The sequence below is a fragment of the Heteronotia binoei genome, chromosome 7 (assembly GCF_032191835.1).
Source record: "Heteronotia binoei isolate CCM8104 ecotype False Entrance Well chromosome 7, APGP_CSIRO_Hbin_v1, whole genome shotgun sequence".
NCBI classification, from domain to species: domain Eukaryota; kingdom Metazoa; phylum Chordata; class Lepidosauria; order Squamata; family Gekkonidae; genus Heteronotia; species Heteronotia binoei.
The window spans coordinates 48,889,800-48,914,961 of NC_083229.1; the positions used below are offsets into that span (position 1 = coordinate 48,889,800).

General features: G+C 42.5%; 1 protein-coding gene across 1 annotated transcript in view; it reads left to right on the forward strand.

Annotated features, from left to right (window-relative positions):
* Nucleotides 1–1,141, forward strand: part of PAG1 (phosphoprotein membrane anchor with glycosphingolipid microdomains 1) — an 81,440-nt gene extending 80,299 nt beyond the window's left edge. Inside the window, exon 10 of the mRNA XM_060243587.1 lies at nucleotides 359–1,141. Within this exon, the coding sequence (XP_060099570.1) occupies nucleotides 359–709 (351 nt within the window). The 3' untranslated portion in view covers nucleotides 710–1,141. The remainder of the gene's footprint in view (nucleotides 1–358) is intronic.
* Nucleotides 1,142–25,162: the final 24,021 nt, after the last annotated feature.

Consider the following 25,162-nt stretch of genomic DNA (forward strand, 5'->3'; position numbering starts at 1 on the left):
CTGATGCAGCCATGTGCAATGTGGGACTGGGTCACATGTTATGTACACTATGGAGAAGCTGCCCCAAAATAGCATGGAGAGCTTTCTGTCTCTCTGGTTCTAATATTTAGAAATATTTGCTTTACCAATATGCGGGCAGTCTCTGCATCTGCACTTTTGTCTACAAAGTGTGCTCTTCAGAGAGTTGCCTTTCAGTGGCATCCCTATTGTAACCCTTATGTGCCATTCCTTAGTGATAACAGAATATTCGAGAGGCCAGCAGTTTGATTACTGTATGCAATAGTGAACTATAAATAACAACCTGAGGAAGGATATGTTGTTTTTATGTGCTTCAAAATATTTTCATTTTTCTCTTCAGATTTCAGCAATGTATTCATCCATAAATAAACCAGGGCAGGTCACAAGACAGCTGGAATCTACATACACCAGTATCCCTGAAATTGTACCTCAGAAATCACCATCTATTTGCAGTGGGCTGTATGCTAGTGTGAAGGACTTGGAAAATGCCCCAAACCATATCTCCACACCTCACTCATCAGACAGACTAAATGGGGAGTTAGAGTCGGACTATGAAGCAATTCAGACTTTAAGTCACGAGGAAGACAGAAATGTTTCAGTGCCTAACACCAGCCAATCGGATTTCCCACAAGAGAGTGATTATGAGAGCATTGGAGACTTGCAGCAAAACAGAGATGTCACCAGGCTTTAATGGCACTTAATATGAGGCCGCTGGGGTTGTCCTACTGGCACTTGTCTCAAGGCTTAGCAATGTGACTCTGAACTGAGGCATTGAAAAGGTTTTTCTGTTTGTCTGAGGTGATGTCAGGTGATACAAGAGCTCTGTCTATGGTGTTTGACCTGTGATGGCTGTTTCATGTGAGTAAGTCATCTTGCACATGTGAGCTTGCCTTGTGAAGCATGAAGAAGGCTATTTTCTCCTCTTGAAGAACAGAAATAGAGAAGAGGAAAAGTCAAGTAGAACCTACAAGCTAAAAAGGAAATCTGTGCATGTTTTGCCAAGTTGTACAATGCTATTTGCCTTGTCTTGTATGCGAGATAATTCAAAATGAAAGTTTAAAGTACTGAGAGAACCAGTACTGAGTGCCATTTATGTCATCAGCAAAATATACACATAGAGAAAGGGAGCCTGCTGGTTTTTTTAAAATCAGGTTTTTATTTAAAATATGTTTGTCACCCACTTCAAAATCTGTATTTAAGTGTACTTTTCAAGTCATAGCTCCCCTTCTGATGGGCTCACACAAGCATTTAGGTATCCCATGAAGTTTGTGATGGTTGGCATGCAAAGGATCACCCTGCAACCATATAGCACACTGGCAAAGAGCTGTAGGTTTGCAACGCCATGCCTAGATTAGCACATCACCAAAAAAACAGCTGTAGGAGCTGAGGGTATTAGAAATGTCATATGAAAACAGTATTGCACCTTTATGCTTCAGCTTGCATCTTTCTCTGCACAGGTATGAAAACACAGCCATTTAGTAGAAAGGTGTTTGTGGGAACTAGTTGTGAGGGGCTGCAGTCTGAGATGTTAAAAGGTGATATGCTGACTTGTTTGCTTAGTTGTGGTCTATGGAATGGTACCCTCATTCCAAAGTTATCTATTGCACCAGTATCTTGTAGAATTCATATTTCATAGAATATTGTGATATCTTAGCATTTAGAACACAGAAGTTTCTTCCTTAGGACTTTGTTCCTCCTGGTTTAAAAGTTAGGATTTCACACAGACACTCCAATAACTTGTTTTAATGTTTACAATATCTAATAATCTGTTATCAGTCCAAATAGGTATCTGGAATACAGAACATTACAGATTGATATTGAATTATGGAACTACTAGTATGGTGGCCACATTGGAAGATCGCACCAAAGTGTTCAGTAGTGAAGCTTAATGCAAAAGGTGAATGGTTAAGTGAAAATTAATGCTTTCAGTCATCAACAACTTTGTCATCCTTAGAACTGTTCCAAATACTATAACTAGGAAAGGCTCCAGGCAGTTTTGAACCTACAACTACAGTGACATTTCACACAATCACTGAAAGATGAATATCTGATTTTTACACGTTAGGGTTCATATTTTGTACATGACTGAAGCTGTGGCTCAGTGGTCGAACATCTGCTTTGCATGCAGATGGTCCCAGGATTAATCTCCAGGTGAAAAGATCAAGTAGAAAGTATTATAAAAGAAAGATCACCTACTTCTTGATCCTGTTTCTAGGGTAGACAATACTGACCATGGGAAACCATTGTTTGTGGCTTTTCCTAGATTCAGGTAGGAAAAATGTAATATGTGTAGAAAGCATTAGAAAACACACTTCCGATTATATGCATACAGATGCCTCTGTGTCCATAATGTCATACTTCTTGCCTTATAATTATCTAGTCCCAGCTGTCAACTAGTGGTGTGCAAAAAAAAATAATTCGGAATTAATCGGATTCAGAAATATACGAGGCCAAAATATTCAGAATACCGTATATTTCCGAATACCAGTATTCGGAATAGCCGTATATACGAGAGATATACGGCTATTTTGGAATATACGGCCCAATTATACCTTATGGGCCATTGAAATCAATAGCAAAATAGGGTATATTGGAAGCCGCCTGGAGGGGAGGGGGTTTGAGGGAGAGCCCCCAAATTTGCAGAGGACTCTCCCCTACGAACCCCCCAAGTCCCAAAACAATTGGGCCAGGGGTTCCCATTCCAGGGGCACCCAAAAAGGGTGACCCTATCCCACCATTATACCCTATGGGCCATTGAACTCAATGGCAACATAGAGCATAATCAGAGGCTACTGCAGGGCAGGGGGTTTGTGGGAGAGCCCCCAAAACTGCATGGAACCCTCAGACTCCAAAAATAGCTCTATTAAAACATGAAAGTGACCCAGCCTACACACCAACCCCCTCACACCAACCAGAGATAATTAAAAAAAAACCCAAAACATGACAGAAAGAAATTGAACTTTTAACACCCCCCTCCCCCCAAAAAAAAACAGAACAAAAAAAGGGACAACAGGACAGGATGCAAAACCAACAGCAACAGATCCAAACAAATCCAAGAAAAGGCCAACAAACTCAACTGTTAAAAACTGAACTTTTTAACAAGAAAAATTAGGCCAAACATTCCCCCCCCCCCCAAGAACCAGAACCAGAAGAGAAAAGGAACAACAGCAGCACAATACAGCAGCAACAAATCAAACACAGAATCCTTTTAAAACAGTAAAAAACGTGACTTTTAACAATACGGGAACTTAACCAACCCCTCCCCCTCAAAAAAACCTTCACCCTAACCCCAAGAAATCCAAGCCACCCAAATCAGGAAAAGTTAAAGGACACTGCACTTTTAAAAGTCCTCTCACTAAAGTTAAATATAGGCAAATTGGCAACCCCCACCCCACCCCCAGCAGAACCCCCTAACCCAAAATAAGCTACCCACCCACCCAAATCTGGATAAGTCTTAAAAAGTTCTTTTACTTTTATCCTAACTAAAATAAAAACAAGAACCTCAAGACTGTCTTACCTTAGATGTCTTCTCCAGGCAGCTTAGGCAAGGCTGAGAGAGAGCAGCAGCAGCTGAGGCCAAGGGCCAGCACAGCACAATCTCCCTCTCACACCAACACTAACACAACAGCAATGGAATGGAGTCCAGCCAGGCAGACTCCTTAAAAAGGTTCTGTGGCCCTACACAGAGCAGTTTCAAAAAATACCACTGCTCTGTGATTGGCCAGAGAACAGTGTTTACTTGGATACCAAAGTAAACAAAAGAACAACAATGTAGTTGATGGCTGGGTTATTAGCCCAGCCATTAGCTACACAACAGCCCTGCAAAGCATGAATTTGCAATGATTTTGCAAATGCATGCTTTGGATTGGCTGCTGGGGCTCCTCTACCCCTCCCTCCCTGATCCCAGGGAGGTTATGGGAGAGGTGGGAAAGGAGGCAAGCAGCTTCCCTGAGGCTGCAGAAGCTCCTTTCCCACCATTTACATTGAGTTCCATATACTTCCGAATATTGATTCTAATTGGATTCGGAAGTATACAATGCCATATACTTCCGAATCAGGGGGTATTCGACGGTCTATTCGGTTCGGGCGAACCGAATGCACACCCCTACTGTCAACCCTAAAATATAACAATTGGATGACTATACAACATTTCCATGCTTTGTTCACCTCATGAACACAATTTTCACAAGTATTAAGGACTAACTGCTTTAAAGCATGAAGGGCATATATCCTTCCAAAATATGAAATACATACTTTAGAAAGCTGTAGTTGAGGAAGGACAGTAGCCAGCAACGCTGGGGAAAATGGTGCATGTCTGGAAAGGCCAACATAATGCATGTGTTTTAGAGCTGGCCACACACTTTCAGAGGTTTCAGAAGGAGAGACACTACACAGCTGACTGGAAGCCTTATCCTAAGTACCAGTTCAAATGGTGTGTTGCCGCATGAGGACATAAACTGCCATGAGATGGCTTTTCTGCATTAATCTGCTATTGCAAATAAGCTGCCCTGTGAACTGAGTGCCCTTCAACCAACAGAGTTTTGTCATTTCAGTTATCATCTAAGTTCATGTGAATCTGGCCTCTCCATTACAGCCACCCAGTGGAGGCCCCCATTTGGCAACTGCTCCATTCAGCAGCCATAGTGTTGAGCTGCTTATTCATGTGAGTTTGATTTGAACTGGGTTTGATTCCCCACTCCTCCAATGCAGCCGCTGGTGTGACCTTGGATCAGCCACAAGTTCTCAGCAGAGCTGTTCTCTCAAGAGCAGCTTTCTAAGCCCCACCAACAGGGTGCCTGCTGAGAGGAAGGGAAAGGAGATTGTGAGTCTGAGACTCCTTTGGGTAGTGAAGGGTGGGGTATAAATCCAATCTCCTCCTCTTCTCCAATACCTCGAGCACTTTTAGCCCACTGCCATGCATTTCTAGTGGCATTCCAGATGAGTCTTGTGGCATGTTATTAAGTGAAGGTCTCTGTGCAATGCTGGTGATTCACTGAGTAAGCAATCCTTTCTGTTATGCCTGCTGTGTGGTGCTTTCTTGTGGTATAGAGTGGTTTTTAGGCTTTGGAATTGTTGACAACAAATGAACACTTATATGCTTGTTGATGGTAACATCACCAAGTATGACATCTAGAATCAAGAAGTTCAGCTCTCAAATGAAATAAACTTGGAACAATCCACAGATTCAAAAGATGCATGCAAGAGCACCTTGCTGCTGTGTGGTATGAAAGTAACACTCCAACTTCTACTAAGCTTCTAAAATTGAAACAGTTTGCTGATGCTGGATTACAGCTTTTGTTTTAAAATAAATGTATTTTTCACTATTGCACCCTGACTGCCCTTGGTATGCAGCAGGGTTGCAATACCAGAAACCAAAACTCAAATTCATCTTTTGTAAGGCTAGATGTATGCTGGCAACCTGATACCTTCCATCATTTTCCTCAGGGCATAACAAATTGTGCCTTTAGAAAATCCAACTTCTGTGAAGTCTTCTGGTTTCCTGGACAGCTTTTCACAATAGTCTTATCATCAAAACTCTGTATACATGGTGCTTTCTCCTAAATCTTTCTATGGTGCTTTATAAAATATTCTGATAAGCTAATTTCTTGTTGTATGTTATTGGAAAATCATGTGTAAATTATCTAAGACAGTAGTTCATTCTTTCTAAAAATTATCTAGCGTTGATTTTTTCCCCTTGGTTTTCCTGTTATGCCTTCACAAGATAGAGTAACTCTGGGATGGGAGGTTGGAATATCCAACTTCCCTAAAACCAAAGGAGGCAGATATTCTGGCCTCAAAACAGACAAATTATTTCCAGGATGTTAAGTTATTATATTATCCAGGGGTGGTGGCCCAATCCCTGCATTCACCTGCTCCAGAAGACTCCAGCAGGGAAAAGCCTTTGTCCAGGCACTGCTAAGGCAGGCAGTCCAACAAGAGGTTGTGAGGAAAGAAGGAAGGGTGAAGCCATGCCCAGAAATGCATGACAGCAGCTTCCATATCTGGAAGGCCTCAGATAGGAGGTGGGATTTATACTAGGGTTGCCAAGTCCAATTCATGAAATATCTGGGGACTTTGGGGGTGGAGCCAGGAGACATTGGGGTGGAGCCAGAAGCAAGGGTGTGACAAGCATAAATGAACTCCAAGGAAGTTCTGGCCATCACATTTAAAGGGACAGCACACCTTTTCAATGCCTTCCTGCCATAGGAAATAATGAAGGATAGGGGCACCTTCTTTTGGAGCTCATAGAATTGGACCTCCTGGTCCAATCATTTTGAAACGTAGGGAGTATTTTGGGGAGAGCCAGTGGATGCTATACTGAAAATCTGGTGCCTCTACCTCAAAAAACAGGGCCTCCAGAGCCCCAGATACCCGCAGATCAATTCTCCACTATTTTCTATGGGAATAAGCCTCCTTAGGGAATCATGAGTTCCCAGCAGACATTTCCCTCCCCTCCCCCCGCTTTGTGATTACCCTGAAGCGGGGTGAGGGTCTCCAAACCGGGGGATCCCCTGCCCCCACCTGGGGATTGGCAACCCTAATTCATACAGCTGGTTACATATGGGTACATGGCAGAGGAGGAAGTCAGCAGCAGCTGAGGGATCATGCAGTATGTGCTGGCTGGCAGAGCAGCCTCTTAAAACCTCAGGGGAGGGTGGGGCAGTAGAGGGGAAGGCCCATCCAGGGCAACCAGTAGGCTAGATTTCCTTCCAATCATCCTAGGCAGGCCCCTGAAGACAGGGCACTGGGCAAGTGTCAGCCTATTCCTCCCCCCCCCCACCCCAAATACAAGCCAGGCAGGAGGGTTAGACCTATTTTATGTCAGTCAGGGAGAGGCTGAGGAGGTGGAGAGAGCAAAAGGGGAAGGAGATACCAACCTTCTAGCCTCCTTTCTCTGAATTCTGAGACCCATCCTGAGGCACAGCTGACAAGAGGATCTGGAGGGTATGGTGGCCCTGGGTGAGGACGAACTGGACATAAATATATATTGCCTGTGTTCAGGATTGTGTCATCCCAGATTCTATGTAGTAGTTCAATTTTATGACTTAAAGGTGTATATAAAAATGGTAAATAGAATGTAACCCTATAAGAGAGAAATATGTATTGAATTCTGATATGAGACAACATAAGTTATACCTTCTCCGATACATGTAACATTCCCCTGCCCTGAGCCCACACTGGTTTTGCCATTTGTATTGTAAAGGCTAAGTGCAGCACTGCTGGCTGTGCTTTCCCTGTTATCACGGAGATATTATCCAACATAACTCCAGAAATCTCAGTTTGGTTTCAATAAAATGCAAATAGAGCTGATTCTCTCTCTCCCCCACCCCACCTGTGCTCTTGTGACCCCATGAACATCAAGGGATTGGAAGCAGAGAAGCAGCAATGAGAGGCTGGATTGAAGGAAATCATTCTCTCCATATATCACAAGTGGAAAGAACACATAGATCCAAACTCTGATCTGTTGCCTTACATAGCAGTACTGCAAAAGATCTTGGAAAGTTTACAGGGACAATCTGGATAAACAATGTGACTTCCTGAACGGTAGCTGTATACACAGTACAATGTTCATCATATAAAGAGAAAAAACAATGGGAGAGATCATGTTGATCTTTTGAATAAATTAATGAGTTGTCATCTGTACCTAACAATATATAAAAATGCTCTAGTGAGTAAATTTGACTGCAAGAAAAGTCTCGTGTAAAGCAAAACAGAAAAATTTGCTCCTTGGAAAAAGTTGGCTTTTTGTGTTAATTGTGGTAGGACTCAGGGGTTTTTTTTCAGAGTGATTGTTAGGATGTAAGATACAAATGGCTGAGAACCCTGGGCTAGATGGTCTGGTGATGTGATCTGGCAGGATTATGATATGATGAATGGAATGACAGTTCCTATTTAGCCCACTGCAATTTCCTTACACTGATGGTGGTTGGGTTGGAGCCCAAAGTTGGCCTAAAAACAGGGCTTTTTTGAGCAGGAACCCAATTCTGGCTGGCTTGGCATCAGAGGTTTGGCCTAATATGCTATGAGTTCCTGCTGGGAACAAACAAAGCCCTACCTAAAAATATGAGAGGATTCATAATTTAAGAAAAGATTTATTTCTGCAGTAATAGAAATTAGGCAGAGAACAAAGGTTCTGGAGATAAGGCCTAGACCAGAATTCTGCAACCTTTCTGAGCCTGTGGGCACCTTTGGAATTCTGACACCATGTGGTGGGCACAGCAACAACATGGCTGCTATAAAATGGATGCCCTTGGAGGTGGACCCAGCCACAAAATTATTCCTTTGTTGACTTACCTTTAGTCACACAGTGAAGATCTTTGTACAGTGGAGGCAGCTGCTGCCAAAGCTATATTTTAAAAATTTTAATCAGAATCCTTCCTGGGCAAAGACCTACCCACTTTCTAAAAATTCTTGAGGGGAACTAGAAAAAGAGGAATGATCTCTAGGAGGGAAAGGAAGTAAGATGATGTAACATATATGTGCAAGTCATTATTTGGAATTATTTTTTGAAAAAATATACTGTTAGAGCATTTACCCTTTGTACTGCCAAGTTCTTCAGATCTCAGCTAGAACTGCTGGATGAGTTGCTTCAAAATGTTCAACAATTTCTGATGTGATGATGCTCCCAAGGCCACTCAACATGAAATTAATAGTCTATGTGCACCAGCCTAAAAGAAAACCTTGGCTAAAAAGATAATTGTCATTGAGTGATCCCTGTGCAGCTGATCTCTCCAACACCTCCCCCAACTTTAAGGATTCCTTTTATCCTTAACAATGTTTGTTGTACACACTTAAATAATAGTTCATAAGCATGTGTCCTGTGCTCCTTTCAGTGTATTTCATCTAAGACTGAAGGATACTTTTCAAAGGCAGCTGGCTTGTCTCTTGCTGTTTAATTCCAACCATAATAAACTATTTGACTGACTGACCTGAATGTAGACTTCATTCTTTTTTTCACCACACTTCTATCAGCCCCGCAGACAAACTAAACTGGATTGATAGACATTGCTTTGGATTTTGGGGTGAGGGGGATGATGACATAAAAACGAAACATTTACCACTGTAACTTCAGTGAAGGTGGGGAAGCAATTAGCATCACCTTGGAATCCAGGGGCTAACGGTGCAATCCTAAATGGAGTTCTGACCATCACACTTAAAGGGACCTCACACCTTTTAAATGCCTTCCCTCCACTGGAAATAATGAAGGATAGGGACACCGTTTTGGGGGGCTCATAGAATTGGACTCCCTGGTCCAATCCTTTTGAAACTTGTAGGGTATTTTGGGGAGTGGCATTGGATGCTATGCTGAAATTTGGTGCCTATACATCAAAAAACAGTCCACCAGAGCCCCAATACCAGCAGATCAATTCTCCATTATATCTTGCGAGTATCGGTCTCCATCGGGAATAATGGAGTGCCCAGCAGAATTTCCCTCCCACCCACCCCTACTTTCTGATGACCCTGAAGTGGGAAGAGGGCTTCCAAATGGAAGGATCCCCTGCCCCCACCTGAGGATTAACAACCCTATTTGAAACTCATGCAGGCAAGGTTTCTAGGTACAGATTAGAGCTATGAAGATCATAAGCAACTGCTAGCTCTAGTTGTACATAATGGCATACACTTCGCCCTCTGAAGTCAAGGGGACCTACATGCTGCTACAAACAGAAATCACTAATCATTATTACTGCTATATGCAACTTACCAGACAATAGGCAAGGTTTCTTTTTTAAAAATTAACAGGCTGTTTTATTATTTCATTAAACATAGAGGTTTATACACCAAGGTTACAGATGGTAAAGTAGTGTTATTTTCAGAAATTATGCTCCACAAATTGCAACTTTGCTAAATTTTAGGTCTCATTCAATTCTGAAAATAACTCATCATCATAGCTAAGGCATGGTTCTGTAAGTGTGAAAGTGCCATGAAGTTTCTTACAATATTTTTCATAATTGCGTGTGTGGTCTGGTGTAATTTTATCACCCTGTTTGCCTAATAATTTTCATTTGATATTTTTAGCCAAGTTAACTGAAAGCACAGAAAGTCATCATTTTTATTTACTGAAAATATACCAACTCCTGCCCCTGTACTTGGATAAACAGTAGAAAATTTTCCTGAAGTAAATGAGGAAAATTCTCTACAAATTAGAATGCTGTCCAAAGATTATAAAAGAAAAGTGTTATTTGTATAATGCAGGCTCCCCCACCCCACCACAGTTTATCGTCTGCCTGTGAGTGAATACTTTTTGTTTGTTTGTTTTATTTGGCTTTCCTTCAATGACCTTCCCTTCCTGCAGTATGTTTTAACTGCTGCATTTAATAGATGTTTTAAATTTTGTTTTAAACAATTGAATAATTTGTTTTATAATGCTTTACTTTTAAATGTTAGCTGCTTGGATGGTCCTGTTTGGACAGAAAGGCAGAATATAAATCTTGTAAATAAAGTATTTGTTCATATTTTTTACACTTTTGGGAAACTCTTAAGAGTACACTTTTCCCAATGACATTCAACATGAATCTTGTTAGAGATCCACACCAACAGTATTAAAATTAGAAATGTACCATCTTCAAGTACTTGAAGGGCTGTCATATAGAGGATGGTGCAGAGTTGTTTTCTGTTGCCTCAGATGGTTGGACTAGAACCAGTGGTTGAAAATAAATCAGAAGAGTTTACAGCTAAACAAAAAGAACTTCCTGACAGTTACAGCAGTTCCTCAGTGGAACAGGCTTCCTCAGCAGGTGGTGGGCTCTTCTTCTTTGAAGGTTTTCAAACAGAGGCTGGATGGCCATCTGACAGCAATGCTGATTCTGTGAGCTTAGGCAGATCATGAGGAGGAGGGCAGGAAGTGCTTAGTTCTTGTGAACCTTTCTTACACACTAGGGTTGCCAATCCCCAACTGGGTGATCCCCCAGTTTGGAGGCCCTCCCCCCACTTCAGGGTTATCAGAAAACAGGGAGGTAAATAACTGCTGGGCAGTCCATTGAACCCTATGGAGAGCGGTTCCCATAGCGTATAATGAAGAATCAATCCATGGGTTTCTGGGACTCTGAGAAGGCTCTTTTTTGAGGTAGAGGCACCAAATTTTCAGAATAGCATCTGGTGCCTCTCTTCAAAACACCTCCCAAGTTTCAAAAAGATTGTATCAGGAGTCCAATTTTATGAGCCCCAAAAGAAGGTACCCCTATCCTTCATTGTTTCCAAATGGAGGGAAGGCATTTTAAAGGCACATGGTCTCTTTAAATGTTATGGCCAGAACCCCCTTTGGAGATCAATTGTGCTTGTCACACCTTTGCTCCTGGCTCCACCCCCCAAATCCCCAGATTTTTCTTGAGTCAGACCTGGCAGCATTCTGGACCAATGGCAGCTTTCAAATCATTTTCAAAGTCAGCCTTCCAATACAATAACTTAGCCTCAAATTTACAGTAGCATGGATGAGTGTGGTCAAATCATCTGTGTCCAAAAATGGTCAGCCTCTCAGATACCATGTTTCCCCGAAAATAAGACACTGTCTTATATTTGTTTTTCCTCAAGAAGACACACTAGGGCTTATTTTCAAGGGATGTCTTATTTTTTATTAAGTATGATACAACAATCTACATTTATTCAAATACAGTTAAGTCATCTTCTGGAACATTGTCATAACTCTCCAGACCTGGAATTCCATCCTGAATTTTTTGCGATGCCCATCACTAGGTCTTATTATTGGGGTAGGGCTTATATTTAACAAATGCATAGAAATCCTGCTAGGGCTTATTTTTTGGGTAGCTCTTATTTTCAGGGAAACAGGGTAGATGGAAAGGTGATATTTTTAAATAAATAAATATGCTCCAAGTATTAACAGCATAGGGGAGAGGGCAGGCCTCTGTAGTACCCCACATATCAGTTTCCAGAGAACAGAATCCATATCTATCCCTGCTACTCTCTTGTTCTATTGCAGAAAAAAACCCAAATCACTACAATTCTGTTCAAGACAGAGGAGCAGAACAATACAACCACATGAGATGCCACCAGTAAATCAAGAAGTATCAATGGAGAGGCATCTCCTTTTCTTCATCTGCAGCCTGAGATCATCCACTAGAGCCACTAATAGGGTCACAGAAGTCAGACTGAAATGGGGGTTGTTGATGATTGTTTAAAATCCAGTTTACCACAAACCAAGTAACCAACCATGTCTAAAGTTGGTTGAGGTTTCTACTGTGTTAAATCCAAGAACTATTTAACATTGCACAAGGGTTAATTAATTTGAAAATGTGTCCATGCTTTCTTAATTGTATACTTCATTTTAGAGATTATTCCATTTCTCCTTATACTGGCATAGACAGCAATTAGTGAGATTATACCAGTGTAAGTAGATTTCAAATTATTCCTTGAACATAAAAACATATGAAGCTGCCTTATACTGAATCAGATCTTTGACCCATCAAGGTTAATATTTATTCAGACTGGCAGCAGCTCTCCAGGGTCTCAGTCAGAGGCCTTTCACATTGCCTATTACTTGGCCCTTTTAACTGGAGAGTCAGGGGACTGAACCTGGGATCTTCCACATGCCAAGCAGATGCTCTATCACCAAGCCACTATTCCTCCTTATCACCTATCAATAGTGCTCTGTCTAAAAATGGATGCAAATTATTCTGAGATGTTTATTTAGTGTAAGAATATGTAAGTATATGTAAATATATGTAATACTAAAAACCAGCAGTTCAAGCAAGAGTTGCATACATAAAATAAAATTGCACCGAAAAACAGCAAATGCATTGTAATTGCAGGCACTATTACTAAAATTTGTCTCTGTAACAGACACAGTCATATGACTGCATTGCAAAATTAGTTCTTGGTGCAACAATTTGCCTTTGAAAACACATGTTCAAATCCATATTGTGTCTTGAGGCTCATAGTGTGACCTTGGCAGTCACTTTTTTTCAACCTATCACCTACCTCACTGGGTTCTTGAGAAGAGCTGTGGGAGAGAAAGAAAGGGAGAAAGAACATGAGCTCCTCAGAAGAAGTGTGAGATAAAAAAATACAATAGAGAGATGACTAGATCTTACTGCCAAGAAAGTTTTATTCAGAATGTAAACTTTTGTATGCATGCATACTTCATCAGGCAATGAAATGGGGTACAGTGAGCAGAACTACTTATTGCTGGTATGCAGTGGTTTAGAATGCAAAGTTAGGATCTAATGGCCAGATAGTGACATTAACAAATTGAAAGAACATTTGGTCTGGATAGCATTTGTGAGGGAAACCAATAAAACAGTAACATGTCAGAATGTGAGAATGCCTGTTAAGGGATGGTGGCTCAGTGGTAGAGCATCTGCTTAGTAAGCAGAAGGTCCCAGGTTCAATCCCCGGCATCTCCAACTAAAGAGGATCCAGGCAAGTAGGCATGAAAAACCTCAGCTTGAGACCCTGGAGAGCCGCTGCCAGTCTGAGTAGACTTCGATAGACTGAGGGTCTGATTCAGTATAAGGCAGTTTCATATGTTCATACTCTACTGCTAGCAAGCCTAGGCCAAAAAGAGGACATTTCTTTCTCAGACGTTTTTCCCATCCACCTAATTTACCTTTTAACATGTAAAATATATTACATGATCTCAAGACAGAACTTGTTCCACCAGGCTGGGACCAGGGAGAAAAGGCCTTGGCCCTAGTCGAGGCTAAATAGACAACCTGGGGGCTGGGGACAACCGGAAGGTGTTAGTTAACTGAGCACAATGATCTGTGAGGAACACATGGTGAAAGGCAGTCCTGAAGATATGCAGGTCCCTGGCTGCATAGGACCTTGAAGATTAACACCGAAACCTTGAACTGGATCAGGTACGCTATTGGCAACCAGTGCAGTTGGTGCAGCACTGTCTGAACATGAGCCCACACAGGTGTCGCTGTCAGCACAAGTGCTGCCTCATTCTGCATTAGCTGCAGATGGTAAAAGGGAGGCCAATCAATGGTGGCAACCTAGGCCTCCATTGTAAGGGAAGCACCCAGGAGCACTCCCAAGCTCTTCAGCCTTGGTGCCAGCTTCATAAAAGGTTATTTTGAAAGTCAACAGTTCATCACAAACATCCACAATAAATCACAATGTGTTTGCAGGCACAATAAACATACAAGAGAGTCCACAGAATGACTCTTACAAAATTTGTTCATATTGGCATTTCTAAATTTTTTACAGAATCCTTAAAGCAAATATTTCACAAATCAGTCCTCCAATGTGGCATTGATGTGTGAGAAGAAAAGTCTATTCATATAAAGCCAGTCCACATGAAACTGGTGTGATACGTTTCATTGCCTTTGTCAAGACTTATGGCTTGAAGTGGAACCAATCCTCCCTGTCAATTCCATACAAGGCACAGGCTTTTTCTTTATAAACAGAAGGGGTTCTCCTTATGTAGTAAGGAGGTTCTCCTTAAGTAGTAAGCAGTATTTCCCAGCGTTTCTTTTTCGGAATTCTACTTCTTTGCAGGGAATTCCCCCCTTTTTTCCTATTGGTGCCAGCTTCAGCAGTATCCCAATGAGTGTTGGATTCCCGATCTCAGGTCCCCGCATGACAGGTACAGGACCCTTTACTTTTGCTGGATTTAATTTACGTAAGCTCTGTTGAAGCCAACCTGTCATAGCCTGTAATGTCCTGCCCTGTACTTGCCACGTTAAAACTTATAACATTTAAGAAGGGTGGCTGTGTTCAGTGAGGCTTCCTATCAGACAGAACTAAATGGTCATATAGTGACCTCTGATGCCTTGAAAAATTGCCAGAATGTATTTACAGGAGCAAATATAGCAGATTGTGACAACAGGTTGTTAGAATGTTACTGTACCTCAGCAATTCTAGCAATTGCAGAAAACAAACAATCTGAAAAGCCCTCTAGTGGTGCAAGGGAAAATGGCAGCCAAAGAGGGCTGAGGAAAGTTAAACGGCACAGATGTGGGTGGGACTTTCCAATAGATATGCAAGGGTGCTTTGACTGCAGTCTTTTTCAAAAGAAATGTTGGCAATACTATAGAGTTTTGGAGGAGTTCCAGAATTTCACTTCACACACTGGTTCCCGACAAAGGAAGATTTGACTCTCAAAAGTGTATACGCCTAAAATCTTGTTGGTCTAAGATGCTCCTAATAATAATAATAATAATTTTTAATTTATATCTCGCCCTCCCCGCCAAAGCAGGCTCAAGGCGGCTTACATGGCAAAAAATGCAGACATTACAATCATACAATAATAAAAATACACTAGTTACATAGCAATTATATTACTCAATTAAAATGTAAAAAACCATCCAATTAAAACTATCAAATTTTAAACCAACAAATTAATTTGGTGCTACAATCTCGATGTTACTCATCTTGACACAATTTTATGTGATGATGGTACAATAAATTCAACATTATGAAAAAGCCAGCTAAAAGACGGTAGTCTTGCAGGCCCTCCGGAACTGGTTAAGGCTCCGCAAGGCCTGCACCTCTTCTGGTAGTTGGTTCCACCAGTGGGGAGCTGGGATCAAAAAGGCCCTTTCTCTCATAACTTTCAGTTTGGCCTCTTTCGACCCAGGGATTGTCGATTTTGCGAGCCAGATCTCAGTACCCTCTGGGCAACATATGGGGAGAGACGGTCCCTAAGGTAGGCAGGTCCTTGGCCATATAGGGCTTTAAAGATAGTAACCAGCACCTTGAAACAAATCCGGTACACAATTGGCAGCCAGTGCAGTTCCCGTAGCCTTGGCTGTATGTACTCCCACTTAGGAAGTCCCAAAAACAGTCTAGCTGCCGTGTTCTGCAATAACTGCAGTTTCTGGGTTCGGCACAGGGGCAGCCCCACGTAGAGGGCATTACAGTAGTCTAACCTCGAGGTGACCATTGCATGGATCACTGTTGCCAGGTCATCATGCTCCAGGAAGGGAGCCAACTGCCTCGCCTGCCTAAGATGAAAAAAGGTGGATTTAGCAGTGGCTGCTATCTGGGCCTCCATTGACAAGAAAGGCTCTAGTAGCACCCCCAAGCTCTTGACCTTGCGCACCATTTCCAATGGCACACCATCAAAAACTGGTAGGGGGATCTCCCTTCCCAGGTTGCCCTGACTCAGGCAAAGGACCTCTGTCTTCGCTGGATTCAACTTCAACCTACTCAGCCTGAGCCAACCTGCCACGGCTTGCAGCGCTAGGTCCAGATTTTCTGGGACACCATCAGGCCGGCCGTCCTTCAGTAGATAGAGCTGGGTGTCATCAGCATACTGGTGACAACCCATCCCATACCTCTGAGCAATCTGGGCAAGGGGGTGCATGTAGATGTTGAACAACATCGGGGAGAGGACCACCCCCTGAGGCACCCCACAATTAAGTGGATGCCTCTGGGACAGTTCTCCCCCCAATCGCCACTCTTTGTCCTCGACCATCAAGGAAAGAGGAAAGCCATTGCAAGGCCAGCCCCTGAATCCCCGCATCAGCGAGACAGCGGGTCAGTAACTGATGGTAGACCGTTTTGAACACAGCCGATAGGTCTTACAACATCAGCACTGCCAAACCTCCTCGATCCAGATGCCGCTGGAGATCATCCACCAGGGCGACTAGCACTGTCTCCATCCCATGGCCCGGGCGGACTGGTGGGGATCTAGGATTCTAGACTAAAATCTAGCTGTCCTAATGCAGACCTACACACCTGCCCTCTGAAGCCTGACACACTGATATCACTTTCAGGTTTTCACCATGAAGTGATATCAACATGTCCTGTGAGTTGTGCAGTGGCCACACAAGTTGTGCAAGTCATATGGTAGCTACTAGTCATGCAGTTGTTGCCAGTGGGTTTAGCCCAGGCAAGTCCTCCATCCAGGGATTCAGTAAGTGCCTTTTTAGGGTTGCCAAGTCCTGGGGTGAGGACTTCTCTGCCCCAAACTCCTATTCCTGTTACCATAGAGTTTCTGATGATTTGTAGAGTTTGGTGATTCCTAGAGCCTTTGCTTCCAGGCTTTCCACAGATGTGGTGTCATCATCCTCACAATACTGGCTCCTACATCACATTCCCACTCTCCACACTCCCAGGGCTGCTTGGGCCTCTCAATCTGTCCTTGCTCATCACCACCTTTATCTGACAAAAAAACAAGACTTGGAAGACTCAGCTAAACTCATGTTGCTGCCTAGCTTCCCACCTCAGTAGCCAACAAAATCTTAGAATGTAGTCTCACAGATCTGAATGGTCCATTTCTTAAAAGTGGCAGATGCTGCTTCTAATGTTTGGAAGGGTTCCTAACCTCACAATGTTTTGCTGTTTGTTTTTAGATTTCTGGATTTAGATTTGGGGCTTCCTTTGGATTCATAGAAAAATCCTCCTTGTCTCTCCTGGCTGCATTAGATTCTACAGTCCACTTCAGAATTAGATATAATGATTACAGTCTGATCAGGAAAAAATATAGAGACCATTCAGCAGGTCTTGTTATGAGAAAGCCGCAATTCCAATGCGATAACCTCAAATCTCATTTCAACTAGGGGTGTTGAAGAAATCTCAATTCAGCTATCACAGTCTTGGATTTGGACTTAGTGGTAATTCCTACACAAAGCTCTTCTTCTTCACTTTCCACCTCTCACTTTCCCTTAGAGCAAAATGCCCCCTGAATTGTTGCTCCTGGGGAACAGGAGACCACCAGAAACACCATGATGGGGAAGTTGACAGTCTGCAGAGGGATGGGAAATGGCAAAATTTGTCCCTTCTCCCATAATCTCCCAGTCCTGCATGACAACCAGTCTTGACATTTCAGGGTTCTTTTCCTTTAACAGTTGTGTTTGGTCACAACATTTGTATCTGTATTGGGGTCAGGAGGTAAAGAGTATCTTAGATTGAAGGCCAGCCACAGCTAGGAGCCAGAGCCTATTTTTGGTGTCCAAGGTTCAGTGCTTGGAACATGTAAAGGGAAAAATGCCTTTGTGCACATGTAGAGTGCCTTTTCCTTCCCACTAAGAAATTCCACACAATATAACAAGATAAAAACAGAACATCATTAAAATTAAGGTGGCTTATAAAACAGTAACAATAGAGTAATCACCAACAACATCAAATGTAAGAAGCAAATAGCAGCAGTACAAATGGAACTAAAAGCCACCCAAAAAGGAACAAAACCACTCCCTGCAGCAGAACAAAGACATATAACCTACCATCACCACAATCTGAGAAAAACAAGCAACACTTTGCCTAGAATCTAAATAAGAGATACCAAAAATGGAACCAGGAGAACATCTGCAGCAGTGAAGTTACATAGTCAGGGCAAAGCACAGAAAAGCCCTGTCTTCAGTCTACACCTGCCTGACCAGAGAAGGTGGGGATACCTGCATTCCCAACAGGTTCATATGGCAGAAGATACTTTATAAGGTTCCCTGGTCCCGGACCATTTATGGTTTTATAGATGTGAAACAGCATGGTATAATACTAACAATTATTATTGTTACTATGATTATTTGAATTGTACCTGGAAACAAACTGGAAGATAACGAATATAGTTAAGAGAAAAGTGTTCATTACAGAGAACCCTATTAATAATATGGCTACCTGATTCTGAACAAGTTGAAGTTTCTGAAAACTAGCTTAATGTATATGCTAGTAATTGGTCTGAATGTTACCAAAGGGTAGTAATAACTGTGACCAATGCAGCTCTTTTGGGGAGCTGATGTACCAACCAAAGTTGGCCAAAGACATTCCAAGACACCTGTGTGCCAGTGAACACAGTGTGTATGTGTGTATGTATGTATATATATAACCTGCCAACACTGCCCTAAAAATATTATTGGTCAGATTCCAGAGTTGGGAGTTTTAACTTTTTTTCCACCTTGAACATCAGCCCTCTCAGCTGTATGGCAAACCGCTTTTGAAATGGAGCATTCAAGGAAACAGTCAAACACTCTGCTAAGTCCATGCCCCTGCAAGAACTGAGCAGCTCCTTTGGATTTCAGGCAGGACTTTTTTTGTAGCCAATTCTCCAAGAGTTTGCAGGGCTCTTACTACAGGACCTACTGTAAGCTCTTGGAGGACCGGCTACATCAGGGGTGTGGCCTAAAATACAAAGGAGTTCCTGCTACAAAAAAAGCCCTGATTTTAGGTATCTATATCTGTTGTCTATAAATGGAATTCTGTACAGATCTGCTGGGATCAAAGCCAAGATTACAGAAAGCAGCCAACATAGTGTGTCAGACTAGGATCTGATAGACCTAAGTTCGAATTTCCATTCTGCTATCACTGGGTGATCCTGTGCCAACCTTTCTCGCCCTATCTCACTGGGTGGTGGTTGTAAGGAGGAAGGAATAATGATGTTGTGAGCTGCTTTGAATCTCCAATGGGGAGAAAAGTGGGGCATAAATAAACAAACAGATCTTACAAGGGATGCTCACAGTGGTGGAGGATAAGAATTCGTTGCATTCAGATATCATGACCAAACAAGTCTGCGGTGAGCTCAAACCTGATTTATTCTGGTTTGAATACTCTCCTCCTTTCATCCCCAAGACTGAAACTGAAGACTTCCTGGTAAGTTAAACCATAGTTTAGAACCCCAGTTATATAATTTGTGAAGCAACCACATTAACATCACAACAAACTGTGGTTAGAGTGAAGACTTCTTAAGCCAGCAAGACTTGCTAAACCCAGATGTCTTCAGTTTTAGGAGAGCAAGGAGGAAACATGTGAGTCCAAGAATAAGCCAGGCTCGGGTTCATCATAAAAAACTGAAATTTGTCTATGATATCATAATACAGGCACTAAATCAGGCAGGAAAAAATAATGAAAATAGAATCAAAGAATCCACATCAAAGTGGACATTTTCTTTACAAGCCACATCAATGTGTATATTTTCTAATCTGAGGTTTGTACAACTTTAGTGTGTATTCTCTAATACCCTGATGTGTGATTGCATGAACAGACAACTCAAGAGCCTTGTATTGTGCTCATTTTGATTGCACCAAAGTGTCTGCCATCTGTTTGGCTCTTGCAAATAAAAGTTTTATTGTACAGGCAAAGCTCTAAACTCTTATTCCCTTTTTACAAATTCTGTTGGCACTCTGTGAAAAAGGGAACAGCAGCAAATTCTTTGAGCTTGCACAGTGAAAGGACTCTGGCAAGGAACCGACTTCTTTTTCAGTATCAAGCAGAATGGGAATGCCTGCATCTGAAGGTTTTAAAGAATTTTGAAAAGAATAATCCTAGCCTGAATAGTTCCTCCAAACCTAAGGGTTGTTTCATGTGTGACTTTTGATCATCAGGGACAGATTGTACTACAAGACATTAGTGGTTCATCTTTTTCATCATTTATGTGATGCAAACTTTCCAGGATGTATTTGTATTTGGTCAGAAAAGAGATGGGAGATAGAAACGTCTCCATTCTTATTCTGTGAACTCAAGCAACACTTCTATGGAGATATGGAATAAAAAGCAAAGAAGATGCAGGAAGTGGTAAGTTTAGCTGTAGAAAGCTATACTAAGCAAGGTCAAATGATGATGGACTAAGAAAGGTCCAAAATCATTCCATAAAATGCATGGCTAAGGGGGTGGGATGATCTGTCTGGTCCTGGTTCACAACTTTGACTCCAGGTCTCTCTTAGACAGAGGACAAATGTCTGTGATAATATGTCATATCACACTACGCTCTCTGTATAGGCATTGAAGCCTAATTCAGTGATCCCCAAACATAATGCCCATAGGCAATACCACCCCCTTAGCCATGCATTTTATGGAATGATTTCCTGGTGCCCACTTTCTTCTTTTGCAGAACACCTAAATCAAAGACTTAATCATGGCTTTCCTCTACTTCATTGTAGCAGAAGGTGCTTGAAAAGACCCCAGGCATTATCTTTGGGTCTTCAGGATGTGCTCATTTGGAAATAGCTACCCCAATAATGGGAGAATGCTTGAATTGGAATTCCCTACATTTGGCATCCATGTTGTGGTAGGACATGCTAGCCCTTATCAAAAGGCAAAAAAGTACCCACAGATTCAACCCCAATCTAAATAAATAAATAAATAATTGCTGGCATGTGCTTGAATCCAGAATCTCTAATCTAGCAATAGTGAGCCACAAACTTGTGGGGGGAAGCTTATGCATATCAATTGCCCTTTGTATCAGGCACCAAAGTGTGTTGTGTGGAAGACACAATTCACAGCCAGCATCCATGTGTGAGTGCAGCTTGGTGTACACAACCAAACAAATTACTCTGACTGTTACCTCTGACTACATCAAGTCAAGTCTCTGGAGACTGGAGGAAACTGATCTTTGTCACTCCTCTTTTCCAGTGGGTTATTATATCACAGCTGACAACATAACTATCTATTATGTGCAAAAGTGTGCAACAATCCCTTGTTTGGGGGAATAAATTGGAGTTATGGCATTTACAGACCAAGGGGCTGATATAGTGGCACCCACTTACTTACCCAATTAAAAGAACTTTTCATACTTGAAAGGCTAAGCAAATTGGGGAAATCTTCCAACATGTATAAGGTGTACAGAATAGTTGTGAATGCAATAGGCTTTTGTAGATTATAGCCACCCTCTTGAGATGCAAGATGTATTTTCATGTGCTGCACGCATGCGCACACGCACTCTCTCACACACAGAGACCTCATATTGCAGTTTAATTAAATATGAAACAAAACCCAATGGAATGCAAAAGGTTCCATCTCCAGCAATGGCTTTTGAACCCACTATTTACTATTTCCCCCATGCTCGCACACATCCACAAAAGGTTTGTGCATTAATCAGTTTGGTTCAGTTACCTTTATTGGCATTAAATGTGCATTAATAAATCTATTAGTCTTTTTGTGTTTTTGCTGCAAGAGTCACAGATAAGCTTATCAAGTTCATACTAGTGTTTAATCAAGAACAGTGGCCATCATGTGTTGAGGTATATTGAGGTTAGCATCTCTGCATCACCTTCTGGCCTAACATTGGGGCTCATGAAAAGCATTCTCTGAGATGATTGTCCTCACTGTCTCTGGGATGTATCACATAGAACCAGTTTATGCAGTTGAAGCCTAGAAGCTCCTCTCTAGCTGTGTTGAACTGGCATCATTCCATGCTTGAGTTTTACCAACCGGTCAACTGTGAATGCAAAATGTATGCTAAAGCTGCCAAAAGAAATGGGTTTTGCATGTGCCAAACCTATTTCAACAGCAAATCCGCTAGAAATGTGTCTGCAAGGAAGACTGTTAAGTGCCTAGCTAATATGTAAATGTTTTCAGGAAAGCAGGCTCTATATGACAAAAATGGCATCTGCTGTAGAGATCATTCTTTCACAGCTGGAGCACAAGTACAGCAATTCAGCAAAATGGCCAACTTCTCAAAAAGTGGGGATACATTGGTTCACTACTAGATGACCCAAAGAGGGATGAAAAGGGGGAAAGGGGCCCTCAAATCTCCAAGAATTTCTCCACCCAGACATAGGTTTGCCAGCCTCCATGTGGGGCCAGAGATCTCCCACTTTTACAACTGATTTCCAGCTGGCAGAGATAAGTTCTCCTGGAGAAAATGACTGCTTTGAAGGGTGGACTCTATGGCATTGTACCATGATGAGGCCTCTCCCCTCTCCTCCCCAAACCCTGCCCTCTCTCAGATCAACCCCCAAGGTCTCCAGGTATTTTCCAAAACAGATCTGGCAAACCTACCCAGAGTTGGCAACCACACAGAACATTGTTATTGCTGGGCAAATCCCTATAAAGCTCTTCACGGCCTTGATGAGGTGCCACATAACTACAGGACTACCCCTCTTTTTTTTTTTTGTTTCAATATTTTTATTGAAATAAAGAAGATCATACAGACATATGGTGAATACAGCTATAGCGAAAAGCATTTTGTATCAAGACATGATACTCTTGATATACTTAATTGAGATAGGTTTGTTTATTGGAACAAAGCTTTCTGAAGGTGCCACCCTACAAATGGGTAAGATCAACAGTCTTCCTGTCACCCCCCTGCCCCCTCAGAGGAGTAACACTAATCTTATCCTTATCTGCTTTGGTGGCCATCACAGTAGACCATTCTCTTAATAGAGAGCAGGAAGAGACTTCACTCACCCCTCCCTTCTGGAACAGGAAGGGAGGAGGGAGTGAAGCCTCATTCTGCTCTCTATTAAGATACTCTACTGATGCCTGCCAAAGTGGGTAAGCACAAGACTGGTGTCGCTCCCCTGAGTGCACCGGTGGAGAGGAAGGTGGTCTGCCTGCCGCCACCTAATTGCAGCCACAAGCCAGCAACCGTGGCAATCAGGTATTTGTCTTGGGTGCTGGGGCGGGGTGGGGGGGGAGAGCCCAATTCGGTGCCCCCCTCCTGGCGCCTTTGGCAAATACCTAATTTGCATAGTGAGCAGGCTGGCCCTGCCTGGGTCTTCAGTTGGCAGTGCAGGGGAGTCAGACAATGGGAGGCCTGAGACAGTGACCAACATGTGATGGGCCAATTGTGTGTTCCCACAGTAACTGCCAGACTAAGGTTGGTTGCCTTTTACTGACAGAGGGACAGCAATAGCCACTTGGGTGGGAGAGAAGAGTGGACTCAACCAATGGCATGCAAGTACTCTTGATTGATAGTTTGATGGGCCAAAGGCTGATACTCCACAGTCCCACCAAGACCCAACCAATCAGGATGGTCAGATTTGCCACCATGACAGGAGAATTATTATTATAGATGTAAATGACCTAGAAAGCTTCAGCTACAGAAGTAACAAATAATAATAAATGTAATAAATAATAATAAAAATATTATACTGCCCCTTTTTTGCATTGTTAATATATCTAATTTTCAATATGGCCAAACCTATGGTATTTAAATATGGAGACTGGAGCCATGAACAGATAAGACACATCTTTGATTGAACTTGATAAAAGCCCTAGGTTTGCAAAAAACCCTGATAGATGCAAGTGCCACTTGGTACACACAACCAAACAAATTATTCTTGCTGCCACCTCTGACTGCATCAAGTGAAGTCTCTGGAAAAAAGGAAAAAGGAATTACACTAGGGCATTAAAATCTCCCCAATTAATAGCAGTAGGCCCTGTATCTTTAGTAAATGCACTCAGTGGCCATTGCTAAGTAAGCACAACAGTGTTGCCAGCCTTCTGTTGGTATAAGACAAAAGGGCACCATAATGTTTCTCCAACCCTTGCAGGCCCTTCCTTGTTGTTTTCTATTTCTGTTATACACCTTGAGTCTCAGTGAGAAAGGTGGATTATAAATGAAATAAATAACAAATAACTGGGGGCATGGAGGATATTCAGAGAGGTGGGCTGAGTAAAGCCTGCCCCTGCTCTCCTGACTGCTGATATTTCAAGGAGGTCTCCCCATCCAAGTACTCACCAGAGTTGTTGAACCTGCTTAGCTTCCAAGATCTGACAAGATTGGACTTGCCTGGGCTATCCAGGTCAGGGTGAGTATGGTGGCAATTCTGGAGGTCTCAATTCAAAAGGAATATGAATAAAGTGGGTGCAGAGGAGGACAACAAAGATGACCAGAGCCTGGAGACCAAGCCATACAAGGAAAGACTGAAGGACTTGAAAATGTTCAATCTGGAGACAAGGTGGCGGAGGGCTCATATGTTTGCTGTCTTTAAGTATTTGGAAGACTGATACTTAGAGGAGGGCAGGGAACTGTTCCTGTTGGCAGCTAGGGTTTCCAAATCCTCTTCATCCCCCAGCAGAGGACAGCTGTACGCGCGCCGTGCAACAAAATTACATCACCCAGAAGTGACATCATCAAAATGGTGGCACCCATGCAGGGGCCACTCTAGGTGTTTCCAGGAAAACTCTATGGTTTTCCTGGATGCTCTAGCCATTTGGGAGGTTAAAACTCTATGACACCTATTGTACCATAGAGTTTTACCTCCCAAATGGCTAGAGCATCTGGGAAAACCATAGAGTTTTCCTGGAAACACCTAGAGCAGCCCCCGCACAGGCACCGCCATTTTGATGACATCACTTCCAGGTGATGTCATCATGCCAGCAACGCAGGGAGAAGTTCCCCCCACCAGCCCAATGTGGGCCAGCAGGTTGAGAACCTCCTGGGTGGGAGATTCCCCACCCGGATTGGGGGGTTGGCAGCCCTATTGGCAGCAGAGGGTGGTACTCACAAATATGAGTTTAAATTACAGGCAGAAAAATACTGGATGGATATTAAGGTGAGAGCAAGAGTAGTTCAGCTGCTTAG